The sequence below is a fragment of the Choristoneura fumiferana genome, chromosome 27, assembly GCF_025370935.1.
Source record: "Choristoneura fumiferana chromosome 27, NRCan_CFum_1, whole genome shotgun sequence".
In the NCBI taxonomy this organism is placed as follows: Eukaryota; Metazoa; Arthropoda; class Insecta; order Lepidoptera; family Tortricidae; genus Choristoneura; species Choristoneura fumiferana.
The window spans coordinates 9,029,339-9,052,660 of NC_133498.1; the positions used below are offsets into that span (position 1 = coordinate 9,029,339).

A 23,322-nucleotide genomic window follows, 5' to 3' on the forward strand; every position below is an offset into this window, starting at 1 on the left:
CTTTTCAATTCTTAAATAATTCATTTCTCTAACAATGTACAATATTTTAGTGTAGCTCTGCCAATAGTAACCTGTTTCACTGGCATATACTCCAACAGTTTTAAAATAAGGGCACAACTTCCAAAACAAACAAATCACGCCAATGTTCATCATCAGCTATGAATTCTCTAAAATTTTATACCAATTCTTATAAAATCTACGCTTCGACTTACACGTACCTAGCGAGTTTGCTGTACATACATGCAAAATTTCGCTTTAATCCTATATTAGTCTAGTTTTTGAATTGAAAGCACTCAATTCGGAATACCATGGACCTTTCTGAAGAAACATTTTTGGAGACGACAAGTTTACCATAGGTACAACACCAATATCTAGATAAGTCCCTATTGTAGTAAGTTTACGATAATCAGTGTCATTATTATGTAAAACTTCGTCAAAAAATATCGGCGTCTTGATCTTGACGTTACACTAGTTACCATTGCGAGTGTCACAGGTTTTGACATGAAACTACCGTGAGACTCGCTCATATTAAATGATATTGTAACGGATGACTTTCGTGTCCCGCGAGCAGAGCGGTGGCGCGTAGGGCGCGTGTTCCTTTGAAGAAGGACTACAAAAAAGCCCGAAACATGTCGAGCTAAACTCGATTTAAGACGTGAGTTATCCGTTACAATATCATTTAATATGTCACAGGTTTACCATTGCCAAGTCAACATTATCTCGCATGCAAAAAAAGCGTAGATCGGTTAAATCTGCTGATCATTTTTGATGAAAAAAAAAAATTCAATGACATAATTATAGGTACAGTCACGTCTAAAAATATGTATACAAAAACAAGGTTGCATAAATATGTAGTCATACATTGTATCAAAAATATTTATCTATTACTGACACCAAAAAATTGTATTCATTAAACTTTTTCAGTATTATGTAATCACAAAATGCTTCAGAAAGTTGCATACTTAAATAAATTCCATTTAAATGTATCCACCTCGTAGGCAAAAATAAGTATACATGAATGGGTTCCATATACATATAACCACACCAATTTGGCACATATTTGTATACGCCGTTTGATTCATAAATATGTAAACACGATTTGATATTTTGATTCGTTTTGAAGAATTACTGTTTTGTTAAGATTACATGTGTGTCTCTTTCGTAACCTGCATGCGGGCAGGGACATACATACTACGAATCCATACTCCATTAAAATAATATTATATACTGGTGACCCGTTCCGGCACAACACGGTTACGGTATACATAGACACCGTGAATCACACTATTTATTTGTGAAAACCGCATCAAAATCCGTTGCGTAGTTTGAAAGATCTAAGCGTACAGACAAAAAAAGCGACTTTGTTTTATACTATGGAGTGATGAATTGAAAGTAACTCTGTCTGTTCCGGTATCACGTCGTAACCGACTGGTTTCGACTGTCAAGGGGCTGAACATAGGGTACTTAGTTTTTATCTCCAAAAGCAACCCTTAAGGGGAGAAAATGGGGGATGAACTGACTGGAGTGAGCTGGATGAAATTTGGTATGGATATATTTAATTTTTTATACACCATCAAGATCACCAAATACTTGGAAACGTCCAGAGTGGTCATTAATATCGACTAAGCCAAAGCGATCAAGTTGTTCGGGTCATCCACTGAGGACAGATCCACTGAAGCATCTATAATTTGCAACAACAAACCACTAACAACTAACAATATAATTAAAATAAAAACAAAAAAGCATTTAGTGCACCTTTCTGAGAATGACCCTAAACTGAAATACTCAATATTTACAAGTCAATTCAATCTAAAGACTGTCAAGTGCGTCATAGAATAATCGTGAGATAGACGTATGCAGTGACAAGTCCGCACTGTTTTCGTGAATTGTCAAATCAGTTAAATATACAACTTACGATTCTATGCCAGTCAGACAAGGTTTGTTGTTGCAGTCTGGATACATATTTATGAATCAAACGGCGTATACAAATATTTGCCAAATTAGTGTGGTTATATCTATATGGAACCCATTCATGTATACTTATTTTTGCCTACGAGGTGGATACATTTAAATGGAATTTATTTAAGTATGCAACTTTCTGAAGCATTTTGTGATTACATAATACTGAAACAGTTTAATGAATACAATTTTTGGTGTCAGAAATAGATACATATTTATGATGAAAATGTGTGGCTACATATTTTTCATTTTTTTTGTGTATACATACTTTTAGACGTGACTGTACTGAAGGTTTTCTAACAACATAGCTAGATGGCGCCATTAATGAGGTGTCCGTTTGACATTAAAGTTGGGCGCTCCAGTTTAGCTCACTTAGTTATAACAATCCCAATAGTGACCTATGTCGAACGGACATCACGACGCGGTAAGAATCTAGTTTTTACGGCACCACTATCTAAGTTTGCACAGATATCTAAGCTTGTTTTTCGATCCGAGATCATAATCATTAGGGCCCGGAATTTTGCGTGCGGCTACTGACAAATTGTAGGGAGATTGCACCGCTTTTTATCGATCTTATCGACAAGTCGATAGTTTTTTTTTATGTATGTTTTCATTGTATAAAACCTCAAACATTCGGATGATACGTATTTACAGCGGTCAATGATGAAAAAAGTTTAAAATATCGGAAAGTTTAATCCGTTTAAATTGCTTTATTGAAATGACTATAATTACGAATACCTTTATACTTTATAACTTGACAAAAGATCCCTCTGAGACCACTTAACGTTAGGTAGCTTGTTTGCCTACCCTTTGATAAAATAAAAGAGAAAATATTAGTTTGTATTCCTTCAGTTCTTACCATAGCCAATACAAAGTATTTTATAATAATATTCCAAGCAAAAATATATTCACAATCATGTATTAAAGTTACAATTTAATTAACAGTTGTCGAATTCGTATTCAAAGTCTATTTAACTGTTAATTTCAGTATCGATAATATCGATAAAGACGGAGTTCTCTCCCTACAATCTGTCAATAGCCGTACGCAAAATTCCGAGCCCTAATAATCATACAGCCGGGTCTACACTGAGCAAGCCGCCGCGCGATGCAAGCGCATGAAAGCATGATTTTGTTCGACACGGCTCAAAATCGCACCGAAAATGGCTGCCGCGCGACGCAGCTAGTTCAGTAAAGACCCGGCTTAATAAAGTCATCATAAATGTCAGTGTAATTATCGACACCATTACAGATAATTCAACCAAAAGTTGAATAAACACTGATTACAAAAAACTATTCGCCAAAGACACCGGCACTGACAAGAATCGAATTTTTTGCAAAAATACCTAAACGACCATTTACCATTTGGTGCCTTCTTGTCCATGATATTAATCTTTAAAGTCTCCTAAAACTTATATTAGCTATCCATTATGCAATGGGCTATACTATTTGTGTATTAATAACAAAATTGTGCAATATTTACTATACAGGTACGAGAAATTCAATGAAATCCAGCAAACTATGCCTTATTAACATTCGCTGCCGAATGTCACACCCTACATCTGCCCGAAAACGCACATGTGTATTTCGCCTTCAAAGTTTTAGTCCCGATAACGCACATACGCGTTGTCGGCAATGGATGCTTTAAATGTGCACTGATGCTAGATCTCTGGATTATTCTATGGAGTTAGTATGAACGTCGTTGCTACCCTATTTTTATTATTAAAATGTAAATGTTTACAGTCCAATTTACACAAAATTAACAAAGGCGACATTTCATCAACGATATTAGTTTTCTTAAGGCTTAAACTATAGGGCTAAAACGTCAATTAGATAAATATAATATTTATTCTTTAAACCAAAGACATGACTGCCATGGAAGGCATAGTGGCGTTTTACTGGCCACCTTATACTTAAAATTAATTATATTTATAGGTTACTAGAATTCATTTTTAGTGCAAGGTTGCCAGTAATAGACGATTTACCCTAGTTATAGACCGTTCCCATGGCAATAACCCGTTGCTGCAGGATCTCGTTTAGTATACTTGTTTATATACTGACACTCATACGTGCGGTACGAGAGACATTTCCGAGCTTGACTGTACTACAGGGCGATTCTGAACACGTGCTCAGAACCTAAGACGAGCAAAATTAATCGACTATTGAATAATAATTATTCTCGTGTGAGTTCGAATAATTAGTGCAAGATTAAATAAATAAATCTTCAAACAACAGAGATTAAAAATTAAGCATTCCGAGAGTTAAGGGATCCGTATCACTGTACAGAATTAAACTCTATGAATTTTAAGTGAACACACGGCATTTTCACTTGTTACATGCAAATATAGTTAGCTTTTATTTTTGACGTTTAATCTAATTGATTATTAAATCAATAATTGATCCAAAATTTCGATCAATTTTGCGAACGATTAATTATTTATTCGAACAATGCCAATCTCTGATCAGGAGAACGCCTATTCTGTTAATTACAGGCTAGTTTCGTAGCACTAATTACGGAGATTAGCATTTTGTTTAATTTATCAGCTTGCGAAATTATTCAGTACGTAAACTATGACTATAGATTTACCGAGTTATGTAGAGTTGATTCCGAATCGCCCGCCCTGCATCAATCGCGCCATTCTCTTGACATTTAGCTGTAGTCATGACAATTTTATTAAATTTCTTAAGTTAACGCATTCACTGCCACCTGACTTGGCTTGAATGACCACAGGTGCCACCGACGCACATGTGCGTTCAAAATGTATGAATAATTATGACAGCGGCACTGGAGGAAGTTCCAAAAACGCATATACGCGTCGATGGCAGTGAATGCGTTAACAAGTAAATTTTTGGAGCACTTGGGTTTTTTTATGCAATGAATGAAAATTAATTTTAATGCCATACATACAATACATTCCAAAATCTTTTATAAACCTCCTGTAAGAGACCCTTCATAATTTCCAGAATTACATACTTAAATGCACCATTCTAACTTACATACGAAACTAACACTAATTTAATTTGAAATAAACATCTAGACTATGGACTAAATACTCAAAATTACTTCTTATATTATGCGTTTCATTAGCTATACGAACAGAATTATGTGAGCAATGTTTATAAATTATAACATTATTTTATTACGAATTATGTAATGTACGTTTCACTGCTTAGTAATTTTCAACAGACTTAAAAAACATTTGTCTCAGTCAGGTTTTTATAATATACTGAGAGCAAAAAACCTGGCCCTCAAATGTATGCAGAATCGGTAATTTTGTGTGAAGGGTGGGCCAAATTTTGTGCCGCTGAGTATATCTATGCGACAAGTAAAATAATATATAATAGTGAACTTAAAAGCAAGAAATCAGGGTAGGAAATTATCAAGATAATTATAATTATTGATAATTATTGATAATTATTATCCCATAATTATCGCACAATATAACGTATATTGCTTTGTTCGAGCTTGCATAAACACAAACATGTCGACATAATTTTTTCTAAATTTGCCGACTAACATCACATACTGGCATCAACGTTATTATCCTTGATAACTATCAATAGCGCAATAATTATCTTTTATAAAAACAATTATCTAAATAATTATCCCACGCAACCCTGTAATATGAAAAAATATTGGTCCGTCTGTCGAAAATGCATGTGTGCATCTTGATAAAATTACGACTTGATAATTATTACGGTATAATTATCAAGATAATCATCGCCGTATTTTGAACTTGGATTTTGCAAAGATACTGCATTACTGAGCTTACTAGACCTTAGATTTTTCCATATTAGGGCCTACCCTAGCTGATGCTTGCACAGTGCGGGTGGACGCCTGTTGAACAGTATGAGCGGCGCTAACTGCGCGCGTCGAAGGGACGGATTGTACCTGCTCCCGCCCGAAGACTGCGTTTTCCCGCAGGCCGTAGTTTTTTCTTTTAAATTCACAGGACAAAGTTTTGGATTCTCAACTAGCACTAGGTGTATCAAAACAAATATAAAAACCTATTGTATATAAATGTATATTGTATCTATGATGTCTAATCTATGTAGCATTTGTCATGTATGGAGGTACTGCTATTTAAATTGAGCAAATCAAAGTATTCTATGTCATACTACAAACATATACATATTATTATGTTGGTGTTAGTGAAAAGTCATCATGTAAAGCAAAGTTAACGAGACGAGATGTACTTCATCTTTGTGTGATATGTCATTATTTCGTTCCCTCTCTGTCTCTTGGCATAATTTAACTCGTCTCGTTGGCTTTGCTTTAGTGTTATTGGAGTTTAAGGCAGCCTGTCCACTGGAGCCGAGCGGGTCTGTGTCTGTCCGTAGGCGCGGAGCTAAATAACGGAGCGAGAAAGTAATTCGGAGCGGAGTTGAGAAGGCACGGAGGTAGATAGCGAAACGGAGCCAAAAGTAATGCGGAGCTAGGGTTGCCATATGAAATAAGTTTTTGGTAAAAGATTCATTTTTAATAAAAACTTTTTATGCTGACTGTACTTTTTGTTGCCTGTACTTGCATTGTCACCCAAACTACATTTGCATACCAAATTTAAAGTCGATGCCATTAACCATTGAAGATTACCGTCCTGCGGAGACGATCCTGGCCGCACTACCATGGGATGTCACTACCAGATTATTGTATTGTCACGCAATTTACATAAGTATGCCAAACTACAAAGCAATCCGACTACTAGAAGTGGGTCAAATTTAACTTGCAAGATTTGACCCGCACATACATAGCAAGTTCAATAAAAGCTTTTAAAATTGATTCTAAAAATGGTCAATATTGGTGTGTCGTATTTTATGGATGGTCCTTTAACGTTGAAGTGAAGTGAGATATGAAGTGAGGTTGAAGAACGTGCCGGCGCATGACTGCGGTCCGCGGTGTACTGTATCGTGGATCTTCGCTTCCCTTTCCCTTCGCCCCACTCCGTAGCCCCCTCCCCGACACCAAGTTCTTCTCTCCGAGGTCATTTCTAAAAATCCAGACACTTGGCAAGTCCGCCCGTAATCCTGACAAAGGGTCAAAAATCCATACATGTCCGAACAATGGTTGACGTATGGCAACCCTATGCGGTGTGGAGTTGCGGACTATTTTTCCATTCTTTCCCCGCTTCCCCTCTCAATGCTCCGCCCCATTCCCTATTTTAGCTCCGCTTCCCGGTTTTGTATGAATTTTGAAGCTATAACTAGCTTCAGTCCACTGAAGAGCAATCGAGGTTCTACGCCAGAGGTTCCCAAACTTATTTCGTCTAGCGCCCACTTTGCAAATCAGTTATTTTGTAGCGCCCCCACAGATATAGATTAGATGTAATCTATATATGTGAGCGCCTCCCATTTTTTTCACCTTAATAACCTCAATAACATATTAGTCTCGGCTGGATTTTTTCTGGGCCCCTTACCGCCCCCTCTAGGCCTCCAGCGCCCGCAAGGGGGCGTTAGCGCCTACTTTGGGGAAGACTGTTCTACGCAATTCTATTGGTGGATTTTTATCTAGCTCTCCGCTCCGCTGCCTCGCTCCGCTCCAGTGGACAGGCAGCCTAAGCATTTAAAATGAACAATAAAGGATAATTGTCAATTTCATTGTTTTGTGGTGTCCAGTTACCATTACATATCGAAGCAAGCGGAGCTTTAAAAAGATACGTTGAACACCTCTCAACACCTTTTGCAGAAGAGGTGTCTAAATATTTACATAAACAAGGTTTAGAATGGCTTTTAAAAACGAACAATCAATATTTTCAGTAAACAATATACCTTGACATATAAAACCAGAATCTACCTTTGAAATCTTTCGCAACCCAGTCTTTAAAAGTTACATACCTAGCTCGCAACGTGACCGCACGTTACTGCAACTTGCACTTAAAATTTCACTACACTTTTAACCTAAATGAAATTCGCTGTTTTGTCACAAACACTAACTGCTATAATCCTTGTCACATCGGTCATCGTGGTCCCAATACTTCTGACTTCTCGGGACATCGGACACATGTCTCCTCGGAGGGCTCTTCGGAGCCCTTATAACTGCCTCCTCCGTGCTGTTGCGTCTAAATCTACCCGGTACTTTATCCCGGGAGTTCCTTGAATTCGATCTGAATCTTTCTTCTTTCCCTTCTTCTTCGTTAATGTTATCTTTAGAGTGTTGCCTCGTCCAGTTCCTCGCCCTGTTCTTATTAGGATCCTCAACCTCAGGTTTTTCTTTTCTCCAATTCTCCACAGGTCTTCTGCTACTTGTTTTCTGTATCTCGTTGTTCACCCTTTCCGGTGCAGGCCTATCGTTCTGATATTGCTGCACAAAACCATCACCTTGTGAGTTAAAATTACTGTTCCCCGTATATGAATTCTGTATGTACGCTCCGTCCCCTTGCTGCAAGTAGTTAGGGAAAGTCTGTTCGGGAAAGTTATTGAATCTGTTAACATTGGGAGGTGGGTAATCTGGTACGGTGACGGGGTAATTCTGTTGCAAATTTGGGGGTAAAACGGTAGGATTGAACACTGGTGGTTCTTCTTCTTTCTTTTCCTCTTCTTGCCTCCAGGAGTTCAAGTCATATCGCTTGCTAAGACTATTTTTAGTTGTCCACGTGTCGAAGTTGTCTTGGCTTACGGATAGAGCTTGTTCCTGTCTTAGTAATCCGGCACCCGCTCCTAAGATAGGTCTTAGTTTCGGTTTCATTTCACCATCATCGTTGATGCTGATTTGGGATATGTTCTGGGCCACTTTGTCGCTGAGATCAGCACTAACATCAGAGCGGTTGAAGTCTTCCTTCTCCGGGCTTTTTTTCCATGATCCGTAGCTGACTTCGCTGTAGTTCTCATCTGAGGCTAGATCTAGATGGGCGGCGTAGAACTGCTGTAACGTGTTGGGTAGGGGGAGGAACTTGTTCAGACACAGATCGGCTGACAGTAGGAGCCAGATGATGCTGATCGGTGGAGGTGCCAGTAACCGGAGACGAATGGAGATAGACAGCTCGTCCAACTCTTGAGATAGGATTGAGAGGAGCTCTCTGCCGTTTTGCATCAGCTGAAAATAAATAAATGGGTTATTATACACCACTTGATGAACCCAATCTTTTAGTTGCAATAGTTGCTCAAGCCGTTGTGGCCGAGTGGTTTGACCTATGGCCTCTCAAGCAGAGGTTCGTGGGTTCAAAGCCCAGCTCGCACCTCTGAGTTTTTCGAAATTCATGTGCGGAATTACATTTGAAATTTACCACGAGCTTTACGGTCAAGGAAAACATCGTGAGGAAACCTGCACAAACCTGCGAAGCAATTCAATGGTGTGTGTGAAGTTCCCAATCCGCACTGGGCCCGCGTGGGAACTACTGCCCAAGCCCTGTCATTCTGAGGGGAGGCCTGTGCCCTGCAGTGGGACGTATATAGGCTGGGATGATGATGATGATGAGTTGCTCAAAAATATTTGAAGACGCGCTTCTTGCGCGATTGTTACGTATTTAACATCAACCTCTTTTGAAGTAAACAAACGGATCAATATAAAGTAATCATCTGTCCTAGCCTATATACGTCCCACTGCTGGCACAGGCCTCCTCTCAGAATGAGAGAGCTTGGGCCGTAGTCCCACGCGGGCCGAGTGCGTTCTTCTCGTTGAGTTTCTTGCCGGATTTTCAACAGAGGTTTTTCCAAAAAAAAAACAAAATCAAAATCATTTATTCAGTAAATAGGCCGCAATGGGCACTTTTACACGTAATTTTTTAAAACTACCAGCGCTTTCGGAAAGACCATCATTGCCAAGAAGAATGCGCCGCAAGAAACTTGTCAGAAAGTCATTTTTTCAACATAAAATAATTACAAATAAAATACTTAAAAACTACAGTATACAATGAAATAAAAGAAAATACAAAAAATAATAATAATAATACAGGGATGTATGGGGTCCCTTAGTTACAAAACTAAACTCTAACTATAATCTACGTTCAGTGGAAGTGTAGACTGCTTCCACCGTCATAAATTAAAAAATAAATAATTATAATAATAATAATTTAATTCTGAAATTTACATTTCAGGTCAAGTAACCATTAAACTTTTGGATTCCGAAGACAAGCTCACTTTTTTTATAAAGGTAGGTTTTTGACTTTGACTGAAGAGATCTTAAAACGTTAGTTACCTGTGTAGCTAGACTCCTGTGGGCGCGGATGTCATCGCTGGCGAGAAGCGCTTTCATGTACTGTAGCAGCGGGCCTGCCAGGATGTGGACCTTATTACCGTTACATAGACGCGCTTCTGCAATGACAAAATGCATACAAAACTTGTTAGAAAGAATTAATGAAACATTACAAGTGTTATTTTTACGTGTTTTACGTACAGTCGAGTTCGTAAACTTCTGAGAAAAATTTGATCATAAATATCTGAACACGCTTCTACGCCGTTAACAATAGTCGTGTTCACATATTTTTGATAAAATTTTTACCCAAAAGTTTATAAACTCAACTGTACAACTAGCGGACCCGGCAGACGTTGTCCTGCCCGGAAAAGCAGCACTACATTAAATATGATAACACACCGACAGCAGCGCCATCTGCCGGGACCAATTGTGTTTTCAAACTATCCAGGAACCAATTCAAATATACATTTAAAATTTCGTGGAAATCGGTCCAGCCGTTTGGAGGAGATCAACTAGCTGTTGCCCGCGACTCCATCCGCGTAGAAGTATGAAAATTAAATTAGGTCCTATTCTCAGACTTACCGAATATACACAAAAAAAAATTAGTAAAAATCGGTCAAGCCGTTTGAAGGAGTTTGGTCACAAACATTTTTGACCCGAGAATTACAGATATTATAAGATGATGAAGAGTTATACAATACAATACATTTAATCGTGTCAAATCTCGAAAAACCTTCAAAGATAAGTCCGCCTTCGTACAGTCAAGGGCAAAGATATCGACACGGCCAAAGTTACAAAAATATGTATACACGACTTTATGCACTTAACATTAAGGCCGTGTGATATTTTTGCAACTTTGGCCGTGTCGATATCTTTGCCCTTGACTGTACTTAGCACACACACAAACATCACGCCTGTATTCCCAAATGGGGTAGGCAGACGACACGAAACGTTACCGCTTCGGAGCCACTTTTAGCATTTTTTTTGTAACCTTCTGTATTTTTCTTTTGTGTACAATAAAGTAGAGTATAACAAACAAACAAAAAAAAGGGGATGTTCAGTCAACGAACCCAACCCTGCTGAAATATGCTGGAATAATTATAAAAACAGAGTAGTACACTGCTGCTTTTCAATAAGAAATAATTAATAAAAACTAAGCCATTATGCGTTTAAATATGCAAGGCAAGTTTTTATAGGCATCAAAAGAGTTTTGGCCTAAAAAATGCAATTTTTACAAGAGTTTTAGTCAATTTACCTGCAAAATAATCCCCCATAAGGTTCGCCGCATTTATCAGGAAAAGCGGGTTGGCTCGCTCTAACACGTCCAGCTCTGTAAACAATTAAAAACTACAATAAACACGTAAACTACAACAAAATATCCATAACACTTAATTTTCTTCCTGGGACAGTGTTTTCGGAGCGGTACAACTTAGGATCTTTAAAAAAACAGCTTATCAGTCTCTCAAAGGGCCGGCCGGCAACGCACCTGTGACACCCCTCGTGTTGACAGATGTCCATGGGCGGCGGTGATTGCTTCCCATCAGGTGCAAAACAATATTCTTTCTTGTACTTAGCATCTTGTCTTCTTTTCTTTTTGTTTCATTAAGCGCTTGTAATAGACTTACTACATTAGACTACACATTCGACTAGACTTACCAGAGAACGTCCTTTCGATGACGATGTTAGGTAGCGCTTGTACTAGACTTACTAAATTAGACTACACTAGTACAGATTCGACTAGACTTACTAGAGAATGTCCCCTCCATGATGACGTTAAGCAACGCCGCAGCGCGAACCTCCACGGCCGCTTGTTTGTACTGGACTTACTAAATTAGACTACACTAGTACACATTCGACTAGACTTACTAGAGAATGTCCCCGCCATGACAACGTTAAGCAACGCCGCAGCGCGAACCTCCACGGCCGCTTGTACTGGACTTACTTAATTAGACTACACTAGTACACATTCGACTAGACTTACTAGAGAATGTCCCCTCCATGACGACGTTGAGCAGCGCGCGTCGCAGCGTCTGTTGTCGCTGCTGGCGCGTGAAGGAAGCACCCACCGCCGCCAGCTTGCGGGACGTCACTGAGCTGAGCAGAGCCGCCGCACGGAACGCTGCGAACGCTTGACTGAAACACACAAGTAAGTATAGTGTGAATGATTCATCCTACTTCCTTACATAGTATAAAATGACCGATTCGGTCCGGCTTTAGAGTTTGTTTTATCTAAAATACCGCCTTATTTACACACATAAGCGAATTTAAAATACTAACGGCGTACATATTGGTCAGTCAGTTTGTCGCTAAACACTGATGGTTATTGCCAGATATATTGTCCAAATAGTCATAATTTGAGCTAGGACTTACATTTTATGTGCCCGATAGAAAGCTAGGAATACCGACGAATGCGTTGCTCTAATCGATCTGCCTTATTGTTTCTCAGGCACACCGTGATATGCCTGGCTGACTTTAGACGACAATGCTAGTTTTACAGGTGGTTTGTAAAGTTTATATTTATAAAGCTGTCTTACTTTATGGTGGCACATCTCTTGATATTCTATAAACTGACATTTATATTTGTGCACAAATAAACAGATCTCCGATATATACACGCATGGGACTGTTAGTATATTATATTTGATGAAATATGGGCGACAGGACCCTTTACGCTTAATTTTGAAAATGGCTCTAATGCAGCGCTTCTGTGCAATAAATAATTGGTCCACTTTAGTACAGTTACCCCATATTACCATACCATATCTTAGAATAGCCGTGGTAAGCCATTATTGCAGCTTGCAAAGAAACTTTCTGGCTAATCCGTCTTAAAGCAAACACAAAACTGTTGAATAAACATTTGAATAAACACAACAAAAACTAACCCTTTAACACGACTGACGCCATTAACGCCGGCAGAAGTGTTGCCATTAATGGATTAGAACTTACTATTCGAGAGTATCTTTTAACTACTCCAACGCCATCCACATTTGGGAAGTAGAAATACAGTAACAAATGCCAAAAAGTAGCCAAAAATTACTTCATAATATCAAATTTTTAAACCATTTTTGTATTGATATATATCATAAAAAATCATTTGACATATATCGGATATATATCATGATATATATCCTCGAACCCTGGAAAGGCATAAAGGCTAGTACGTAATGCGAATGAACTTACTGCAGCCTGGCCTCGTCGGGGCACATGCCAGTGACTGTGGTCTCAAAATTCTTCAGTTTCCTGTTGAACGCGATGCCATCCTCGCCGGGGGAGAACTGCTCCAGCTGGAAAATAGAAGAGTTGATAATCATCATCATCATCATCTTAAAACAATATACGTTCCGCTGCAGGGCTCAGGTCTCATGAGACGGCTTGGGCCTTGTTAGGGTTGCCATACGTCCCGGTTTGAAGTATGGTGTCCTGGCGTCCCGGTCGACAAGCAAATTGTCCCGGTTTAAAAACCATAGTTATTTAGTGGGGGGCTGGACTTGGTAAATAATAATATACCTACAATAAACACGACTAACTAGCTAAGCTATAACATAGTCGATAACGTGCATTTTCCATTTTGTTGCGAAAAGCGCCTACGAACAGAGAACCGGCTGGCGGGTTGCTGGCATTGAATGACTGTGTTAAGTTGTTTTGTGTTTAGGCAAGGACTAACTAGACCTTTAAAATTACCTATTGTTGTAATAATAATAATTATAGTTTGTGACATAGCTAGTATAATAATAATAAATATATGTCCTTAAATACTAATACTAGAATAAGTTTAAAATGTATTATCTTCTGTTTTGTTATTGCTTAATTACTAACACTATGGATACTCTGTTTGTCCGAAATAAAGAACTTGAATTGAATTGAATTGAATAAACGGTCCTTTTTTTCTATGTTTACTACCTTCTCTTTAAGTGTCCCGGTCTGCGTCCGCACACTTATGGCAACCCTAATCTAGTCCCAAACTAAACAAAGCCTGTACTATGAATACTAGGTAATGGATAAACATACTTAAGAGCGTTTATACCTGCTGAGCTGGCAATGTTGAATTATTGTTAGTTTTTCTCGAAATCGAATGCAAAATTAAAAATGTGGTCTGATAGATCTGTTCTTAATAAATAACTTATAAGTTAATGTGTCTACTGCAATAATTATTCGTGATAGACTTTTATTTTCTTTAAAAACCGTTAATAAACATTATGACAATCAATTAATATTTTTTTACTAAAATGTTATACATAAAATGATTTAATAAACCTATTCCTCGAAATGATTTTGGAATTAGACTACATTGTATAAGAATTGTAAGTGATCAATGCCAATTTAGACTACGGAATCTTACCAGTGCAAGTAGCGGTGTGTATTGTTCCTCAACATTAAGCAGTTCCTTCAGCACCACCTCATCTTCTCCGCTGACGTGGTACTTCAACTCCTTATTCCTCTCTTCCTCCTTGTCATCTTCCTTCGTCTCGGGCTTCGCTGGCTTTGGAGTCTCCATCTTTGTTTCTACCAACATAAGGACTTTGCATTGTTTCGATTATTTTTTATTTAATGAATGAGTGACATGTTAAATGAAATGGCTGATATGAGGACTGGGGTGCCCAATTCTTTTTAAAGCATGGCGATTCTTGTTTTTTATTTTTTTATTTTGTTTTTGATTATACATTATTTAGCAAAAACAAAGGTTAAAAACTAGTTTTTCTGATTCAAATTGTGAGCCTACTATTGACTTGTACAGTCAACGTCATAAATAGTCATCTTCGAAAAGCCATACAAAATTGTGTAACAACTCAAAACGACAAGGTACAGAAATGATCACTTATTTATGACGTTGACTGTACGAAACTCTAGCCCAGGCGTTTTCAACCTTACGGTTTTAACGGCACACTTTTCCTTGAACAAAGTTTCGCGGCACAACAGTAAAAAATAGCCAAGTACGAGTCGGACTGGCGCGTAGAGGGTTCCGTACAGCATAAGTATACCGAGTATGTATAACATTACGATCAGCGAAGGCTTACTAATAGTGTCTCGTTGATACCTTTAGGTACGAAAACTCAAAAGCTATACATATATTAAAATAGCTATTCATGATTTCAATGCAGCATACCTACACTCCGCGGCAATCGCGGCCCACCGGTTGAAAACGTCTGCACTAGCCTATAACTAACCCCCGTTGGTTAAAATGAGTCCCAATCACATCCAGAATCGTCTGTAGCAACTCTCTTACATGGTGTAGTAATTTTTATTATGTGTGTATACATATTTGGGAAAAAAAAGTATTCGGGAGAAAAAATTAACATGGAAATTGTGCTACTCTGAAATAATGATTCATTATAAATTGATATAACCCTTTTCCAGGCTTCGTGAATTTAGTTAGATACAATACCAAAAAATTAATCTTATTTTTATATTATTTTTGAAATTCAATGATATTTTAATTTTTTTATATAAGCAAGGTCGAATATTTGTGTATGAAGTCGAATACTTATGTGGTTGCTATATGCACTTTCCGCTTTGCCTGGAAAAGGGTTAACCAGCCCGGGGGCGCCCTTTTCGCTCCACTGTTAGCCTCCTCTGCAGATTAATGTGTATATATGTGTGTATGTAAACTCTTTTTTGCACATAAAAATAAAAATACAAATACACAGAGAGGAGAACAAAGGCGAGCTTATCCCTAAAAAGGGATCTCTTCCAGCTAACCTAGTTAGGAGAAAACATTTGGTTATATAGAGGATAAGCAGACAGTGAAAATTACGTGCGGTAAAGAGACAAAACAGAAATACACAAAAGAGATAAAATAAATACAACATTATTTATATGCATTTTTATGTGATGATGAGTACCTGTGGCCCTCGGGCTGAGCTCTGCCAGGGTGCGGGCTGCGTCGTCGTCGTCGCCGGGCCGCGGCGAGCGCACGTGGTGCCGGCCCGAGTAGCCGCGGCCGCGCCCCAAAGTCGACATTATATGCTGGAAACATCAACATTCTTGTTTAAAGGCTTTTGTTAACTTCATGAGTTACACATGCTTCTTCTGGCGTCAGTTCAGTCTATCGTTCTGGTCAGAATGATGATAGAATTATCGTGTAACATTCACGGACTGACGGACTGATGGTTGAGACACAATACAAGCAATAGGCAGAAGTTTGACTCAGCAGTATTCTTGAAATTTATACCTACAGCTGGGCGGAGCGCTAGGGTCAGTGACGTAGCTAAGTAACCAAAGGCCCTGGGGCAAAAAATAAACTAGGGCCCCAACTAAACTATTTAAAATCGTTTGTTCCGTGTTCGTCGTGTTCCGAGTTCGAAGTACTCCAAATTTCCTGAGTCCGAGGGGCCCCCTAAGCTTGGGGGCCCCGGGGCACTGCCCCGTCTAGCCGTCTGGTAGCTACGCCACTGGCTAGGGTAGGCGTCTACAAAAAGTAAAAGAGATGTGTGTAGTTTTAGAGGTAGGGATAAAACATATGTGTAGGGTGAATGAAGCGCCAGGAAGACAGTTCAGAAAGTTTATTCAGGAAAACTTACAAAACAGGTTTAGGGCTTACTTTTACTTAAATAACCTAGCTAAAGTATAGGCATACAACTGTGAGTTTATGGAATGGACAGCAGAGGCCGTCTCACCCCGTACCCACTTGTTGGTTTTACTTGAGGATAGCAGAGGCCGTCTCTCAAGCTAGACCACTAGCTGAATGATCCACTCTCGTCCGCGCAGCGCCTTTTATTAGTTCCGAATGCAGCCTTCGTAGGCGCTCGGGTGTATCGGGCCGCCGAGCGAGATAGGTTACTGTGCGAGCGGGAAAGTATTCGAGCCCGCGCGCATGTTGTACAGATGTCTTAGTTTATGGTTCTACATTCTCCCCCTCTGGTACTCGTTGACGTCCCGTAAGAGTACCAGTACCAGGAACTGGAACGAGTTGCTGTTTCTTCGGCCGTCCCCGTCGTCTAATAGGTAGGACAGGCTCTGGATTCTTATCATCTCGTTTGTAAATCGAGTTATAGCAGATGTGTGATATTTTCCAATGGGTTTCTTAGGTTCGTTTACATTAGCAATTTCGTAGATTGAACTTCCCATTTTATTTATGATTACGTATGGACCATCTCCACGGGGTGCGAGTTTAGCAGAAAATCCACTTTCTGTCACTGTGTAATTGCGTTCAGCTGGAGTAAGTAGCCTACTAGCATATTCAATAGGGTGTTCTCTCTCTCCCTCCCCCTGCACTAAAGCTGCTCCAATGGCGTAACTGCTGGCATCCGTTTTGTTTGTTGTCGAATGTAAGGGAAATCGACTTAATAGCTCTTCAAACTGTTCAGGAGTATATTGAATCGCCATCTGATGTGTTTCTTCTTGGCTATCTTCTTGCTTAAGTTCTTTTGATTTACGTCTAGTCATTTACGTTATTACGTTGGCGCCAGATTGTAGGGTGACGTCTAGTAATTTACGTTATTTACGTTGGGCGCCAGATTGTAGGGTGGCGTCTAGTAATTTACGTTATTTACGTTGGGCGCCAGATTGTAGGGTGACGTCTAGTAATTTACGTTATTTACGTTGGGCGCCAGATTGTAGGGTGAATGAAGCGCCAGGAAGACAGTTCAGAAAGTTTATTCAGGAAAACTTACAAAACAGGTTTAGGGCTTACTTTTACTTAAATAACCTAGCTAAAGTATAGGCATACAACTGTGAGTTTATGGAATGGACAGCAGAGGCCGTCTCACCCCGTACCCACTTGTTGGTTTTACTTGAGGATAGCAGAGGCCGTCTCTCAAGCTAGACCACTAGCTGAATGATCCACTCTCGTCCGCGCAGCGCCTTTTATTAGTTCCGAATGCAGCCTTCGTAGGCGCTCGGGTGTATCGGGCCGCCGAGCGAGATAGGTTACTGTGCGAGCGGGAAAGTATTCGAGCCCGCGCGCATGTTGTACAGATGTCTTAGTTTATGGTTCTACATATGTTAATTTTATGATTATTTATTTATTCATTAAATTATAAGTTGGTAATACAAAATAAATTGCGTCTATTGCGGCAAGTTCGAAACGACTTGTTGTTGAATTTTATCACATATAAAAATCTCATTCTTATGAAGAGTTAGTACCGAGCGCTATGGCCACGTTACGGACTCGAAACGGGGGCGAATAGAGCGGGCGGCGCGGCACAGCACTCAACCAGTAGGATTACTACGAAACCCGAAACTCGAAGTTCGTGTCGTACCGTCCCTCTCGCTCTCGTATTAAACAGTATAAGTGTCAGAAGGACCGCATGACACGAACTTCGAGATTCGAGTTTCGTAGTAGCCCTGCAGCGACCGGACTTCGCGGCGCGCGGCGTGCGTGGCACTGCGTAGTTTTGTCTCGCGAAGATTGTTTAGCGGCCGTGTAAATGACGCATGGCTGTGTGCGTGCGTCGATTCGGACGCTAGTATGAAGTCGACCTACTGCCTATTACTTTTATTGTGGTTGAGATGAGACTGATGAAAATCAATTGCTTTTGTTTGTCTCTTTTGACATATTCGTTAATCCATTTTGAATGACAGAGATAGAAAACCAGAATGATGGACTAAACTGACGCCAGAATGAGCGTGTACCGAAGTCACACAAAGTTTTATTTCTAATTTCCATTACTTTTAAGTACACATACTTCAAAAAGAATAACTGTACCACGCGCCATATAAATCTGCCTAAAAGTTCATTACTTAATACTCAATTTTGACGCCTTTTTGAGATACATTTTTTATGCGACATCTTTACGTAACTCCCGGATTGTGTTCGAATCGCTTAACGGTATACTGCCTATTCAATTATTGGAATTATACCTTTAGTTTTTGTGGTACTAGTCGGGGCAATGAACTTTTAGGCAAAGTTAGGCGGCGGAAGGTATACTACTAGGTTTTAGTTTGCTTCCTAAGCTACTCTTATTGTGAACTTTTATTTTATTTCTTGTATAAATAAATAAAAAAAAAACTGCCCAAAATCACAAAACTGAGAAGTATTGTCTTGGCGTATTCTGTAAAACAGTCAGCACTTATGTACGACTGTATCTATGAGAATATTTTACAGGTCAAAATGAAAGGACCCAACCCACCAACAGTCTGAGTCCCTACTTCCCAGTCATGCATTAAGGAAATAAAATTTAAAAACTAAAATCAAGTAAACAATAGCATGGACCAAGTGTCTTTAGCCCTTAATCGAACTCAACCCCAAAATAAACCTGTAATGGTCCCCCAGAATGAATGACAAAAAAATATTATTTTTTACTATGACGAGGATCCTTATGTTTTTTTTGCTCATTTCATTGAAAGTTACAGGAATAAAATTCCATACATGGGTGATCCTTGAAAAACTACATAAATATACCTAACTATAAAAAGAAAACACCATCTAAGAGGCCCTCCTGTGGCATAAACCCCAACACACTGGCGGCATACCTCTCTGTACAGTCAGAGAAATTTGCTGGGAGAGGTAAGCGCCTCATGGGGGCCTTTTCGTCCCGGCTGATAGAGACCTCAGGAGACCCCAGAGCTGGCACCAATTATTGTAATGCCCAACAGTTTTTAAGTTTTAGAAGATATTTTTAAGTCAATTTGTATTTGAAACTAGGAGTCATTGTATTGTATGACTATCTAAATATCTAATGTAATGAAGAAAACCAGTGTTGCAGCATCCACCAAACTGCTGCACCAGAATGCTGAGTGGAGACCCTTTTCCAGTGACTTCTTATGTCACTTTACACCTATATGGCAATTGCTTTAAAAATATTTTTTTACTGATTGGTTTTACTGGTGATGGTGTTGGGACTATTTTTTTCTCTTTCTATAATTATACATACATCTCCATAAAAAAGAAGAAAAAGGGTAAAGCAACAACAATAATTGTTTTGACGACCGCTTATGTAAATAACAAACGGCACAAAGTAGCCTTGGCGATGTCATATGTAAACAATATGTACTATATAATACAGAATACAAACGCTGTACAATGCGTAACATACTATGACGATACACTTAAAACATACTGACTAAATTTAAACCAGCCAAAACATAAACACATTGAAGAAGAGAAGAACATGATTGAACAAAGAAAGTTGGTTTTCAACAAACGCGAGATGGGAAAATACGCCTTTATAGATTTGCGAGAAGCATCAATTCCTTTTGGCAATTTCAAGTTATACGGAAAAGAATCAATGAATATTATGGTAAAAACCGGTTATGATTAGCTGAAGATGTTTATTAACATAATTTTAAGTGTATTAACGGGTTATATCCTCAGTAAATTCATTTATATACCGGTAAAATACACGACATAATTCAAAATTGACCTCTCAACACGGTTCCGACACGTCCTACAAATCAAACTCTAACTTTGTTTTTATCAACCATCGGCTGCTTTTACAGTTTAAAGCAAAATATTTTATGGTTTTACTCACCAAATAAAGTGTTTGAACAAATTAGAAGTTATATTATTTTCTAGCTGTATAGTCGAGATGCAGTTGTCATACGTTTCACTGCCATATTGGTAATGTCAGTGCTTGATTAAAACGATATTTACCGATCGATGTCAGAAACCGAATTGGAAAAAATATATCGAAACTTTTATTTAAGTAATTAGTAATTTTAAACAAAGAATTTGTTTTAATTTAAACATATATTTCATTCAAATTATATTGAATTATTATTCATTTGAACATACATATCGATGGCAGTCTCGATAAATATCGGTTTACAACACTCACGCCGGATCTTCTACGATCGAAAAAATGACATTTCTTTCAGTCATTTCAGGGGGTGAAGTGGAGGGGTGTGTGCGACGGACGAAGTGAAGCTGGAAAACGATTTTCCGATATAAACTCGTTTTTACGTTACCAAAATGCAAAAGCTTTAATAGAACTATATTAAATATACCAAAGAATTTATTTATCAATATTACTTGTGTTAATTCGTTTATATGGCAGAGGAATAGTTACTGCGGCTAATTTGTGGTGTATTATTGATATTTTTATTTTACGTGCTTACATAAAACTGTTTGCAGACGTTAAAAATTAATAAAAACATTTGAATCTCAATTATTCTAACCACCAACTCTAATAGGAAGCAACAAAAACCGGTAAATTAAATATTTTTTTAATTAAAAAAATGTCTGATGGCCATGGAGAACCCACACAGCACCGTAAAGAGAGTGTCTCTGCGGCAAATGTGCGAGTGACAGTCCGGTAACAGACCCGGCAGGTCCGAGGAGGCTCCACTGTCGAAGGGGCCGCGGAAAGTTTGAAGGCCTAGGGTCAAGTCAGGGGCCTTAAAAAAATCAGCGAGATATAGAAGCAGATCACTATCGGCATCTTCGGCTGATTCCTAAAGTTCCACGTCATATACAGGTAAGTAAAAAAATTAATGTATTTGTTGTGTGGCTAAAATGTTCCTTCAACATTTTTTTATTTAATTTATTTGCTATATAAGTTGAGGCACAAGTTTGAATTGTAACAGGCAAATTAGCTGCCTATTTTTTTTCGGAAAAAAAATTTTTTTTTTTGCATTATTCTGTTTAGTTTCTGAAAAACTAATACAAGGGGTTGTAATCTATTTAAAAGCAGAGATACAAGAGGCAACCCTTCCCATGTTTTAGGTGTCAATTGCAAGGACCCCCTTGCTTGTTTGGTTTCCACTTGAACAAACTGAAACACCACAATAGTCTAGTTATTTGACCTATGGCCTCTCAAGCAGAAGGTCCTGGGTTCAAGCCCGGGCTTGTACTTATGGTTTTTTTTGGAATTTATGTACAAATTAATTTGAAATTTACCATGTGATTTACAGTGAAGAAAAACATTGTGATCAATCCTGCACAATCAATGGTGTGTGCAGTTCCTAATCCGCACTGGGCCAAGCCCTCTCATTCTGAGAGGAGGCCTGTGCCTAGCAGTGGGACAAATTATAGACTGTAATACAAACAATATCAGGGCACTAAAGTATAAAGAGCTCTAGAGAGTGCTGTTTCTTTTCTTCCATAAGACCAAACGCCTGACTGAACAGGGACACCAAAAATTCTTTATTAGTTTAAATACACGAAAGAAAAAAAAATGTTATGAGTTTCACTATTTTTACATTCCCATGGGGTTCCAAACTCATTGGTGCTTAGTATGTACAGTCGAACAAATTGAATCATGGCCCAGGGTGGAACCTTTTCATAATCAATTTCACTGTGATTTCCTTGGCAAAAGTATGAGATGTCAACATGACTTTAGTAGCACAAAGGTTCCACCCTGGGTCATGATTCCATTTGTTCGTACAGGCGCCTGCATTTATATCTGCCATAGAGGAGTGTGCAAAAATATCTGACATCCTACTGGCTCTAGAAATAGTCATTATCAGATATTTATGCACACTTTGGTTGTGTCAGATATTGGTGTTGGCAATTATACCCAAAGGAACTGGCATGCTATGAGATGGCTCCATCCATAGTGTTATCTGTCTACATTTTAAAAGTAGGTATGAAAATCTAGGATTCAATTTTTTCAATACTGCAACTCAAGAGCAGGCATGAATGTGTACGTACCTTTTTGTGACGCCCTGGGAGAGCGCCATGACGCCTTGGAGCGGCCTGACACAGCTTGACACCTGAACTAAAAATCTTGCTCTATGGGGAAATTCAATTTAGGTACATTTTTATTTTTGTTTGGTGGCGCCATCTCTTGACGAGTAGCCGAACTAATCCATCCATACTAATATTATAAATGCGAAAGTGTGTGTGTTTGTATGTTTGTCCGTCTTTCACGTCGAAACGGAGCGACGGATCGTCGTGATTTTTGGCATAGATATAGGCTACTTTTTATCCCGGAAAAATGCACAGTTCCAGAGGGAACAGCGGGCGATAACCGAATTCTAAGCGGATGTCGCTGCGCGGGCAAAAGCTGTTTATTTTATTTAGTTGCATACACGCAATGAGGGCTATCGTTTTTTGTCTCACTAGATGGCGCACTGTTGCGTGAGGTTTTTAAGTATGGCTTTCAAAGTCTGTTATTACGGGCGTGAAAACAAAGTTTAGATCAAAATCATATTTAATACACCTTAAAACCGTACCATAAAATATCGAGCATGCCACAATGTTGCATAGTCCCCGTTTTGTTTGGAAAAAAGGGAGGACAAAGGTTTCCGAAAGACAACACTGTCTCAAAACACAGACATTCATTGCCCCGGAACGCATTTTGGCCATAATTAATTTCAGATATTGCAAAATATTCACAAAATTATTCTAATTATAAATA

General features: G+C 38.8%; 1 protein-coding gene across 2 annotated transcripts; it reads right to left on the reverse strand.

The window, feature by feature from the left end:
* Window positions 1-5,468: 5,468 nt before the first annotated feature.
* LOC141443289 (uncharacterized) lies at window positions 5,469-20,580 on the reverse strand. Of its 2 annotated transcripts, none has more exons than XM_074108518.1 (8): window positions 20,494-20,580; window positions 15,925-16,048; window positions 14,424-14,587; window positions 13,265-13,368; window positions 12,066-12,217; window positions 11,340-11,414; window positions 10,088-10,203; window positions 5,469-8,986 (listed from the first exon to the last, which is right to left on the reverse strand). In XM_074108518.1, exons 2-8 carry the CDS (start codon window positions 16,040-16,042, stop codon window positions 7,883-7,885), a joined length of 1,833 nt encoding a protein of 610 aa, XP_073964619.1. In that variant the 5' UTR covers window positions 16,043-16,048; window positions 20,494-20,580; the 3' UTR covers window positions 5,469-7,882. The 2 variants fall into 2 exon arrangements, with proteins under 2 accessions (XP_073964619.1, XP_073964618.1); XM_074108517.1 differs by having other exon boundaries at window positions 14,424-14,602.
* Between the last annotated feature and the right edge of the window lie 2,742 nt (window positions 20,581-23,322).